This window comes from Pholcus phalangioides, unplaced genomic scaffold (assembly GCF_987345545.1).
Source record: "Pholcus phalangioides strain wild (caught in Gottingen) unplaced genomic scaffold, Ppha-v1.0 ptg000018l_1, whole genome shotgun sequence".
In the NCBI taxonomy this organism is placed as follows: Eukaryota; Metazoa; Arthropoda; class Arachnida; order Araneae; family Pholcidae; genus Pholcus; species Pholcus phalangioides.
In genome coordinates, this window is record NW_028301611.1 from 14,621,792 (window position 1) to 14,634,458 (window position 12,667).

Genomic DNA, 12,667 nt, shown 5'->3' on the forward strand with positions numbered 1-12,667 from the left:
TGTTAAACGGGTGGTGGGATAATTATTTCCCACCCCATAATTTTCATATTATCAATGATATTCATAAAACTTTTACAGTAGCATGATACATCTTCTGACATATATCAAGGCAAAATCAGAATTATAATTTGTGCCTATGTCTTTTGGCCAATAAAGGATTGAAATTAAATAATGGGTTAGTTTGGAACATTTCGGTCTACCACAAAACTGGGATGTAAGAGATTTCAAAAATGAATTTTATGAGAGTGAAATATAGAACCTATGCAGAGGGTCGTCATCAGGGAACACCATGCATGCTTCGAAAAGTGTAGGCGTTCCTGAAGGGTGGCTATGCCCAATTACATAAAAAATGTCAACCCTTGTTTCCAAAGACCTGCTTTCTCTCTCTCTCTCAAAAACATGTTGGACGAAAAAACTCAATGAAAAAACAATGCCAACCTTTTTCCTCCACTTCTATGAACAAAATATCGGATGGAGAAAAATTAGTAAGGAATTTTCTCTCCTGGACGACATTTCTGTTCCCAGATTTCTTATGGGAAGTACAAGGACTGTCAGGAACATGGACATTCATCAATTTTGTGATGCATCATGTAAGTAATATTTTGCAGTTTGCTACCTTCGCACCGAGTTTATAGATGATGAAGTGAATGTAGCCTTGATATGTGCAAAGACAAAGGTTGCCCCATTGAAATCTACAACCATACCACGTCTGGAACTATGTGGAGCCATATTGCTGGCTAAACTAACCGAAAGAAGCTTGAGATCTGAAAATCAACAATACAATTTTGTGGGCTGACTCGAAGGTTGTACTTCATTGCATAAAATCGGATCCCTCTAGGTGGAGGACATTTGTCACGAACCGAGTGATACAGATTCACGCATCAAGTGATCCAAATCAATGGCATCACGTTTCTGGTCAGGGGAACCCAGCTGATTGTGTCTCCAGGGGGTTATCACCGTCACAGCTGAGAGAAAATTTCTTGTGGTGGAGAGGACCAGATTGGTTAGGTAAAAGTGGTTTGTTGATACCATCCCATTCCGACCCTTCAGACCAGTTGATGGAGGTGGAATCAGAACTAAAGAAGTCGGTGAATGTAATCCAATCTCACGAAATCGTGGAAGAATGGAGTTTGATCAGCAAGTATTCATCGTTTGTTACACTCCAACGTGTTGCTGCTTGGAGTCTTCGTTTCATCCACCATTGTAAATCCAAGAACCAAATCGTTGGTACATTAAGGCTTGCTAAATTAAATTATGCTACTCCATCATTAGTTCGGATCGTGCAGAACTCAGAGTTCAAGGACGAACACAGTTTTCTTGATAAGGGAAATCCCCTTCCACCCACAAACATATTCTTGTCACCAAGTCCACTTATCGATTCAAGGGGTTTGATACGAGTGGGTGGTAGGTTGAAACATTCGAATCTTAGTAAAAGTACCAAAAATCCATTGGTCCTGCCTAAAAATCATCATCTGACATCCCTGATAGTGGAACATTTCCATCTCAAATACTTTCATGCTGGATCTGAACTGGTTCTCTCGATGATTCGACAGCGATTCCGGATTACGTCAGGTATAAGCACCGTAACAAAAATACTCAACAGATGTGTAACCTCTTACAGATTCAAGGCACGACCTGAAACGTCAATGTTGGGTAATGTGCCCGCACACAAAGTCCTGCCCTGCAGACCGTTCCAAAGAACTAGTGCAGACTTTGCCGGACCGATTACAACGAAGCCGATATTGAAGAGGTCGAAGGTTCGGCTCAAGTCATACTTAGTGTTGTTCTTATGCTTCACAACAAAGGCAATTCACATTGAAATCGTGTCAGAGCTAAGTACTGCAGCTTTCCTTGCAGCATTTACAAGATTCATATCCAGAAGAAGGAAGCCCATAGATATGTATTCGGACAATGCAACCAACTTCAAGGGTGCTGCCAATTATTTAAAGGTGCAGTTCGAACTCTGTAAATCTCAAGATGTTCAGAAGGCTATCTCTGAAGAAAAAAATCAATTGACACTTCATTTCTCCGTTATCACCTCACTTTGCGGGACTGTGGGAATCCAACATCAAATGTTTAAAGCGTCGTCTGTTGAAAACGTGCAAGGGAAGTGCTCTCACTTATGAGGTGTTAACTACTCTGACAGTCCAGATTGAAGCTTGCATGAATTCAAGACCCCTCACTCAACTCGGCCAAGATCCAAACGAGCTGCAAGCTTCGACTCCTGGACATTTTCTCATCGGTACTCCAATGACTGCTGTACCCGAAGGTGATGGTGAAGCATCGGTAAGTCTATAAGCCAAATGGGCCAAGATACAAAAATTGCAAAAGGATTTCTGAAATCGATGGTCCAGGGAATATTTGACCCGTCCTCGACCAAGGATGAAGTGGAAACGTCAAATATAGCTATCGGCGATCTCGTTATCTTGAAGGAAGACATCCATCCCCTCAAGTGGCACTTGGCCTGAGTGACCCAAGTCTTTCCAGGTGACAACAGAAAGGTCAGAGCTGTGGAAATCAAGACTGTGAATGGTTTATACAAACGTTCCGTGAATCATCTATGTCGTTTGCCAGCCGATTATTGTCTGTCACCCTTTTGGGGCGGGAGTATCGATCGGGGTATCGTTTCATTTTTGTTCTCTTCCTTTTTTATCAATTATTAACATTATTACTGTTTGTAACATGGCAACAGTTTAGTTCTTTAGTTCTGTTAGTTCTTCATCGTGGTAGCAAGTCACACTTGTATGTAGCTCGCATGTTTTGTATTTGAAGAAATTAAATCTAATTCTAAAATGCCGTGTCATAATTCCGTACAAGCGACCGCGAAGCAAGCCCCAAATAAATCAGCAGGTGCATATTGTGAAGCGCCACTGAGTAATCCCAGCTCTACGTATCTCTTACATCTCGCTATTTTTCATGTCGATTTGATGTGGAATACATCTATATTCTGCATTGTTCAGCGATATAAGATTATAGATATTATTTCTTGTTAATATCATTTTTTTTCTTTTTTATCATCGTTTTGAAATCCCTACTACTTTTTATCAATTGGAATTTGATTTTCGTGGCGAAAGACCAATTAGGTCAATTTGTGCCAGAACAAATGACTATAAAAATAAGGTATAATTTCATCCATGGATGATCTCATTCTAAACTATCCATACAATTTCATCCATGGATGATCTCATTCTAAACTATCCATACAATTTCATCCATGGATGATCTCATTCTAAACTATCCATACAATTTCATCCATGGATGATCTCATTCTAAACTATCCATACAATTTCATCCATGGATGATCTCATTCTAAACTATCCATACAATTTCATCCATGGATGATCTCATTCTAAACTATCCATACAATTTCATCCATGGATGATCTCATTCTAAACTATCCATACAATTTCATCCATGGATGATCTCATTCTAAACTATCCATACAATTTCATCCATGGATGATCTCATTCTAAACTATCCATACAATTTCATCCATGGATGATCTCATTCTAAACTATCCATACAATTTCATCCATGGATGATCTCATTCTAAACTATCCATACAATTTCATCCATGGATGATCTCATTCTAAACTATCCATACAATTTCATCCATGGATGATCTCATTCTAAACTATCCATACAATTTCATCCATGGATGATCTCATTCTAAACTATCCATACAATTTCATCCATGGATGATCTCATTCTAAACTATCCATACAATTTCATCCATGGATGATCTCATTCTAAACTATCCATACAATTTCATCCATGGATGATCTCATTCTAAACTATCCATACAATTTCATCCATGGATGATCTCATTCTAAACTATCCATACAATTTCATCCATGGATGATCTCATTCTAAACTATCCATACGAACGTTTTAATCTGTCCAGTGTTCATCACGTAATATTACGTCGGGAGTTGCGTGGAAGAAATAGAAACCCATTTCTTTGGTGCCATTGTTACGACGCGTGTGTACGCCTAACAAAGCAACGCTAAAACCTCGAGTGAAAGATTAAAAACCGGTTCGTTTTTCACTCACAAACATCTTTCTTTCCGCTCGTCGTTGTCTGAGGGGATGTACTTCAAAATAAATTCGTAGATAAAAGCTACGAATATATGTCAATGCAATTTTCCTATATAAGGATATCTTCTGTTCTCAGAAATCAAATAGAGTGCTATATGAAATAAGTATAATTCGCTATTTTCTCAAATAATATTATGCGTGCTGACAATAACTGTTGTTCATTTCCGATTTGGTGTTAGGGTTCCTTAACTTACCCACTCTCATTCAGTTCCACTCAGTTGATTATAAGTTCAGGGGGACTGTCAAAAAAAATGGAATGTAAATGTTTGGATTCGCCATATGTTTTGATATTTCGTCCGGCGTTCAGAGCGTCTCCCCCTCCCCTACAGATGGGCTAAAGCTGCAGTAGCGCATGCCCCTGAACTTTCACGGGCTCCACACTTGCGGAAAATATTTTTTTTTATACTTTTTCTTCTAACAATAAAATAATTTGTCACTCCTTTTTATCTATGATAATAATTATCCAAATCAACAGAGGCCTATGGCATACAATGAAATAGATCACTCGTTAAAATACCCCTTCCACCATGACACTGAGAACTTTTATTTCATTACGAAGTGAAATACTAAGCGTTAAAGCTCTATTTATTTCACTGCCCCCCCCCCAAAAAAAAAAAAAAAAATCAGAAAACGGGGAATGATTGTTTTATGGGTTTAATGAAGTTTTTCCGTATAAGAATCAGGAGAAAATATTTTCGTATCGGAGAAAGGAATCTCGCGTCTGGTGTATGCTACTTCACATAGTGTAAGAATTTGAGTTCTTATAAAAACTAATTAATCAAAATAAATCTACACTTTTTAATTATAAAAATCGCATAAATGGTACATAAATAGCCTTTGAAGGCAAATACCAACAGCAGGTCTTGATTACAATTTCCAACTGTCAGCATATTATATCATATTATTTTTGTCTTTGATTAATGCGTACTTATCGGAAACTGATATCTCATGCCACTTTCAAGCTCGACAGAAAACTATAAATTCACCAAATATTTACTCAGAGACGTTCCCCGGTCTCCGTGTACCGTATCTATGCATCACGTCTATTGTTTTGTTATCATAAACCTTCTATTGTTATATATGTATCTTTATACACAAATAGCATCCTGAAAACCAGTTTGGAATCCGCTCACGGGAAAAAAAGCTAAATATAGCTATATTTTCCCATCCTTAATTACCGCGGCATTAATGTAATCGTATCTTCCTGTTTTGGCAAACTTCTGCTCAGAGCAACCTGAAATGCATTTTGTTTAAAAAATTGATAGGATTTGTGACATTTGACGGATTAACACACAAACACCAAACATGGCCCCGCTCTGTCCCTTGTGGGATATAAGCAGGTCACCTTACGGCTGGGCCATGTTGGAAAAAGGAAAGCCCTTCCAGCCACCAAGACCACCGCTCGAACGCCGGCCGGCATCGCATCACCGGACTTCCGATCCACGCAAATGACCAGTAAGAACACCCTGGCAGCCCATGGTCCCGCCGGACGTACAGCAGGACGTCACCATCCGTCACTCCCCGTCCATCGGATCAACGGGGAAGAACCGTACGTCCGTTCCTCATCCAGCGGCACATATTAAACCATTATCATCATTGCAATCAATCCCTAGTTGCTGGTCCAGTAACCAGTCAATCCTATTCTGGCGTCTCTTCACATCGAGCAGTTGCATCATCCACCTAAAGCGATACCATAAAAAGAGCACAGCACGGCATAGAGTAATAAATGTTGGGGAGGTTCAGGTGTGGGAATTAACAACAATCAGTATAACGGACTTTGTCAAACATCACAGTTTAAAAAAAAAAAAATATTATGAAAAATGTAACAAGCTGAATATATATACACACATATGGATATATGAATGATGCAAGATGTATATAGAATTATAATTCACAGGATAATATATCAGATATCAATAAAATATATATGGAGAATTATGAACATACATTGTTGGCAATAAACATAGAAAAATGGCAATTCAAAAATAATATCATTCTCAAAAAATCAAAATTCAATCCGGTATGCAACTCAGTTCAATATTGGAAATTCCCGACGGATTAACAGGTGGTGGATCGAAGATGAATTTAGGAAAGAAAGAAAATTAAACTGGCCTTTGTGCAGGAAATCAAACCCATGTCTTCTCGGTTGCCGGGTGAACGCCTTACTCTAAGGCTACCCCGTATATCTCAATATTTCCTTAGAGCTCGTGTGCATCGAACGGCACCATACCAGTGGCTTCGCTCTCGTGGATTTGGTAATCTGAGAATTTCTTGGAGATGATTGTTTCCAATAGCATGTGAATCAATGATGACTACCTTGGTTCTTGGTTGTTGCATTTCCAGAAATTCCGTCGTGGAGAGTCTTTATATTACAAAATATAATACTGATGGAATTTCATATTTATAGCTTCCGTTGGTTTTGACTCAGCAAATATTGTCCCATGTCACTTTTGAGCCCCCTCATGACCGCTTGAGGGGCCGAATTTCGGAAAAACCCCTATTTAGTGAGTCTTTACGTCATAAAAAACTACTGCCCAAATTTCATATTTAATTTCAGCTCAGCAATTAGTGTCCCATGTCACTTTTGAGTACCCTCATGACCGCTTTAGGGGCCGAATTTCGGGAAAACCCCTCTTAAGTGAGTCTTTACGGCATGATATGGAGACCAAATTTCATAAATATGGATAACGCCAGCGGTTTCGGCTTAGCATGATTTCTCTGTATAAACTTTGAACAACCTTTATTACCCCCCCCCCCTTTAAAGTCGAACTTTGGAAAACCCCTTCTTAGTGAGTCTTCGCTTCATGCGATAAAAGTAGTGACCGAATTTCACAAATATTGTTCTAGCGGTTTCGGCTACGCATGCTGTCTCTGTGTAACCTTTGAACCCCCTTATGACAATCTTATGTAATTGAGAGAGGGAAAATTTAATAAAATAATGAATACATGGTTTACCTGAAATGGGTAAAGAACCAAATTATTTTTATTATTATGGCTTTGATTGTTTCGATAATTCCCCTGAAAATTGGATTTGTGAGTATGGTAATACTCATCAATAATTCAAGCACACACTCACACATAATTTTGCCCCTCTTCCACACTTAAAAACAAACATTTCACATACATAGTTACCGTCTCATAACTGATTACATCATTATTATTGTGTATTATATTTATTGTACCATGGACATTAAGAAGTTAGTATTTTTGATTATTATTCTTGTGATTGAATAACACAACAATTCTCTGGCTTCACCGATGTAACCGACTAATATTTACAACCAGATCTGGTACGTGAAATGTTAATTTAAATTTCTAAGAGATCTTAATTTCGACTCCCTAATCTTACCATGCATAACAAATAGATTTTAATTTGTGACCTGAAATAGCTTATATTTCTGAATATGTACCCATTATGAATACCTGGAATATTTGAACATTAAAACGTCTTAAGCTCTGAATCTTCCACTGTGGATTATATTTTTAAGGTTTTCTTCGATTTGTCTTCACCCTCTGCTCATGACTATTCATGACTATGGTGCCTGACCCCCTTACCTGGTCCTGGTTAATTTTTTTTTTTAATTGTAAAAAAAAAAAATATTCAGAGTCGCAGATGTTTTGCTGATGTGCTTGGACCATAATTTTTGACTGCATTTACAGAATGATTGCACGACACGTTTTTTGGACTGTATATACAATAATGCTCATTCCACTATATTTGTGACGTATAAACATAGTAACACCTTTGTGAACAGTACACGTGTCCAAACACATCAGGTTATTTTGAAATTGTCACACTTGTTCAGAATGTCACCACGACGGGCACAGGGTAGACCCAGGGCGATAGCCGGACGTAATAACTTCATTTGATGGGACAGGAAAAATCAAAGACTTTTTTTTCGACCTGGAGATAGTGGTGGAGTATGCCCACTAGTCAGAGGAAGACAAGCTGTTTGCCCTAGGCATGAAACTCAGTGGTGAGCATTGTCATGAATAGTCATGAGCGGAGGGGGAAGACAAATCGAAGAAAACCTTAAAACTATAATTCACAGTGGAAGATTCAGAGCTTAAGACGTTTTAATGTTCAAATATTCCAGGTATTCATAATGGGTACATAATCAGAAATATCAGCTATTTCAGGTCACAAATTAAAAATTAGAATTTGGTGTTCACCCATTTCCATACTTTATTTCCTGCCTTTACGGTAGCTTTAAACCCGGTTTTTACATTTTTGGATTGTAACGCATGGTTCTCTTATCACTCATTGTACATCAAACAATGTCATTCATGCATAGCCAAGCGTGGTAATGTATGCAACCCTGTGGCACCTCTACAAAGGGTCCCCATCGCTCAGCATTCCTTTCAGTTCATGGGACTGGATGCTGTAGGACCATTGTCGATGTCCTCAGAGGGCCACAAATACATTTTGGTTCTGTCAGATTACCTTACCAGATATCCAGAGGCCTATCCAGTGCCTGATATCAAGTCGACAACTGTTGCCAGGGTTCTAGAACAGTACATTTGTACCCATAGGATACCCGAAACCTTATTGATAGATCAATGTTCAAACTTCTTGTCAGAGGCTATGCAAGGTATTTATAAGTATTTGTGAATTAAAAAGGTTCAGACATATCCCTACCCCCCCCCCCTCAGACCGATGGGGTAGTGGAAAGACTCAATGGGACTCTAGTACAAGCGTTGAGCCATTTGGTCAACGACACACAAAGTGACTGGTGCATACACGTTCCTTTCGCTCTGTTGGCACATCGTACAGCGGTACATTCAGCCACAGGGGAACAGCCTGCCTATCTATTTTATGGGAGAGACATAATTCTACCCGCAAGGTTATTGTCACAACCGTTGCGGACCACACCGCGTATGTCCAAGATATGTCTCACAGACTGTGCCAAGCATACACCGTAGTAAGGTGGCCAAGGATAAGAAGCTACAAATTGGAGATGTTGTATATTGCCATATGCCGCAAGGTAAACCGGGGCTTAGCCGCAAGCTACTCAAAACTAATGAAGGTCCCTTTACCATAATCAGGCAGTTGGGCCCTGTGAACTTTGAAATTCAAAAAGTGGATAACCCTAGTAGGAAAATGAAGGTTCATGTGGATAGATTGATTACTGTCCCTGGGAAATCGGTAGCGGTAAGTAAAAATGTAAATAATAACAATAATAATCCTGATATGAGAGTTAGAAATCATAATTATTCTTTGAGAAATAGAGACTCCAGGAGGTTTGAATAGGTTAATTGTTTTTTTTCTGGAATTTGGTTGTAATGGAATTTTTTTTTTGGGGTTTATACATATTAGGAATTTTTTTTTGTTTCTGGGCATAAACAAAAAAAAAGAATAATAATTTGAGACACTCCGTCATTGGTTCTTGTGACTGTCAAGGTGCACCTTGCAGTCTTCACGAGGGTTATGTTATCTTCTTGGTATCCAACATGGGGTGGAGTATCTGGTAGGAGCAGTATCAATAGTCTGAAACTTTTTTTTGTGTGTTGCCCGTGTTGTTCTCCTCCTGTTTTCTCCCAGATCCTTGCCCCGTTGGTTCCCCATTGGAGGAACTTTACCTTTCGTGCTTGACCGAAATCAGAGAGTGTGTTAATTCCTATAGAAAATTTTGTATATAATTTCTAAATCATACAAAATCATTTGAGCATTGAAAAGTGTTACAAAACGTAGATTGATGTACACTGAGTGACATCGAGTACTCAAATGCTGGAACTGTCTTGAACACACAAATGATATTTATGTATTTATGTTTACCCAGAATTCAAGCACATGCTGCTCTACATTGTTTTGTTAATGAAATATATGCAATTATGTAATTTTTTTCTTTCTAATTTACTGTCAAAACATGGCCTCTGAGTGGGTGGATCTCCCTTGTCCCTGTCGTGGCAGGCATACACATGTACCACATGCTCTTTTGTTCATAATTTGATATAATTTTGTTTTCCTGTCAGTTGCGCATGCATCAGCACAATCAGTGTTGTTCCTCCTACATTTCACTGTGGCCTTCTTCCTGTTGTTTCAATCGCACGATTTTTGTTACTCAAAAATCTTTGGGGAGGACAGGGGGAATGTTGTGAAGTCACACAACTTTCCCGCCAACGACCTGCGCACCGTCGCCAAGAGGCTGTTTTGGCGTAAAGAAAAACCTGTTCCGGAGAACGGGCAGGAAGAAAAAGAGAAAATACAAGTTTTTCCTTCTTCTGGTTCGAACGGCTATCGAGCGAGGTTGTCTTTACCCCGGCTTACAATCCAAAAATGTAAAAACCGGGTTTAAAGCTACCGTAAAGGCAGGAAATAAAGTATGGAAATGGGTGAACACCCAATTCTAATGGACTGAATCACGTTGAGTTGTACGGCGAGCCCATAGGCGTCACGATGGAAAGAGATTACTTCAACCAGGCGGTCCGTCCACTGGTTCCGAGCAGATGATGTCCCAACGGTGCGACCACGATTTACCCAGACCTCGTCATCCATGGGTCCTTCCTCAAGAAGTATGACGTACTTGGAGTCTTCCGTGCCCCGGGACTTTTCTTAGTATCACCACTCCGGATTTTATCTTTTCTGGCTTCACCGATGTAACCGACTAATATTTACAACCAGATCTGGTACGTGAAATGTTTATTTAAATTTCTAAGAGCTCTGAATTTCGATTCCCTAATCTTACCATGCATAACAAATAGTTTTTAATTTGTGACCTGAAATAGCTGATATCTCTGAATATGTACCCATTATGAATACCTGGAATATTTGAACATTAAAACGTCTTAAGCTCTGAATCTTCCACTGTGAATTATAGTTTTAAGGTTTTCTCTGATTTGTCTTCCCCCTCCGCTCATGACTATTCATGACAGTCTCGTTCGACGGGGAAGTTTCCTGGAACCTAAAATGAAAAATTTCAGACCAATTGACCTAGAATTTCTGCAGATACTGTAAAAATGCTTTGTTTCTTTTTGTTCCTGATTTCTCATCTTTTCTTGAAAATGGCTGTTTTTCGTTTTTGTTTTTTTTTCCCTTGATGACTCATCAAACTTCTCTCTCGATGGGGAAGGGAATGCTCCAAACCCTCAGCTGTCACTCAGAAAATTGATGTCACGGGGCATCCAATAAGGTGTTCCGAAAAGTTTGAGATTCTGGGATGAAATATGAAAATCGGGGCTTTTACTCGAAGGCAGGAGAGTATCAAGAGGTGAAACACGAGCTGGTGTGTCCCTTGCCCCACTTTCTCACCCAGTAAGCCAACGTAATCCTAATGTCAATAAAATGAAGAAATGAGTCGGGTGCATTCCTCTGTACTTCGTTCTTCAGTAACCTGCGTCTAACTCGGCGGAACCGTGGTCCCGGTAGGGGGCCGGCCCTGAATCAGCTTCCTAATATTGTGGCATAGGTGTTCTAAGTTGATCCAGATGACACCTACATAGATAGCCATACCTGAAGGCGATCCGCCACAGCTAAATTCCTGTCCAGATCCGTGGGCCTCCCATGGTCGTTCCTATCACCGGAGGCCACCTTTCTCCAGATGTCACGTAGATATATAGCCATTCCTAAAGAAGAACAAACCGCGGCTCATCTCTTCTGAAAGCGATCCACCGGGGTGCCAGAAGTCACCGGATGCCACCTTACTCCAGATGCCGCATACATAACTACGGACCAAATTTCATAAATATTGCTTTAGCGGTTTCGGCTCAGCATGATTTCTCTCCATAACCTTTGAACCCCCTTTATTATGCCCTTTAGGGTCGAACGATGGTCGTGCACGAAAATCCAACGTCTGCTATTGTCCGAGGCTATGCACAACTGTCATAGATCCTAGTTACTTTTCTAAAAATGAAAGTAGCAGATTTTCTGCACAAATACAGAAAATATGTAGAAATTATATATTTTATGCTTGCTCAGTGACGAGTCCTGCTGTTAAACATGATAAATGTCATTATTCCGATGATTGCGGGCCTCAATAGAAGAGCTCAGTAATGAATTTCATCGGGCACATTTCGGTTTTGCGTTCGAATCACCGATGAAATCCTATTTAGAACCGAAGCTCCGGTAATTTCCGGAAATTAAATCTCTCATCTCGGTTCGTCTCTTAGATTTCGAATCACCCGGATGACCAGCAAATATGATTAAAACAAAATACGCAATTACTACATTTTACTGGGAAACAAAATTGAATCTCTCATGACGTTATCTCGAAGGTGAAACAAAATATCTCTCTCGTTGTAATGTTCTAAGAGATATCACAGTAAAAGAATTTGATTCAAAATATATATTTCACAAATTTTGAGTAATAATAAACTTCCCCGAATTGTGCTTATAGGCTTAATTAGGCTTAAGAGATTTCAGGCACCAAGTGTTACGTGACTGGAATTTTTCCTTTATCTTTTTATTCTATTGATAAATCTGTCACAAAGTTGCTATTAATTCAGACGAACAATTTTGATTCATAATATTAATGGTGAGAGGTTTTTTCGGCATTTCGTTGGAACGGTTCGTTCTTTGTCACCAGCAATAAGAAAACCGCTGGAAGTTAAGATTCTTGTGAAGTTCTTGTGT

General features: G+C 39.3%; 1 protein-coding gene across 1 annotated transcript; it reads left to right on the plus strand.

The window, feature by feature from the left end:
- The first annotated feature begins 1,058 nt into the window (after positions 1-1,058).
- LOC149071762 (uncharacterized) lies at positions 1,059-11,923 on the plus strand. Its single transcript, XM_089248006.1, has 3 exons — positions 1,059-1,965; positions 2,147-2,286; positions 11,855-11,923. The coding sequence occupies exons 1-3, from the start codon at positions 1,059-1,061 to the stop codon at positions 11,921-11,923; spliced, it is 1,116 nt and encodes a 371-aa protein (XP_089104132.1).
- Positions 11,924-12,667: the final 744 nt, after the last annotated feature.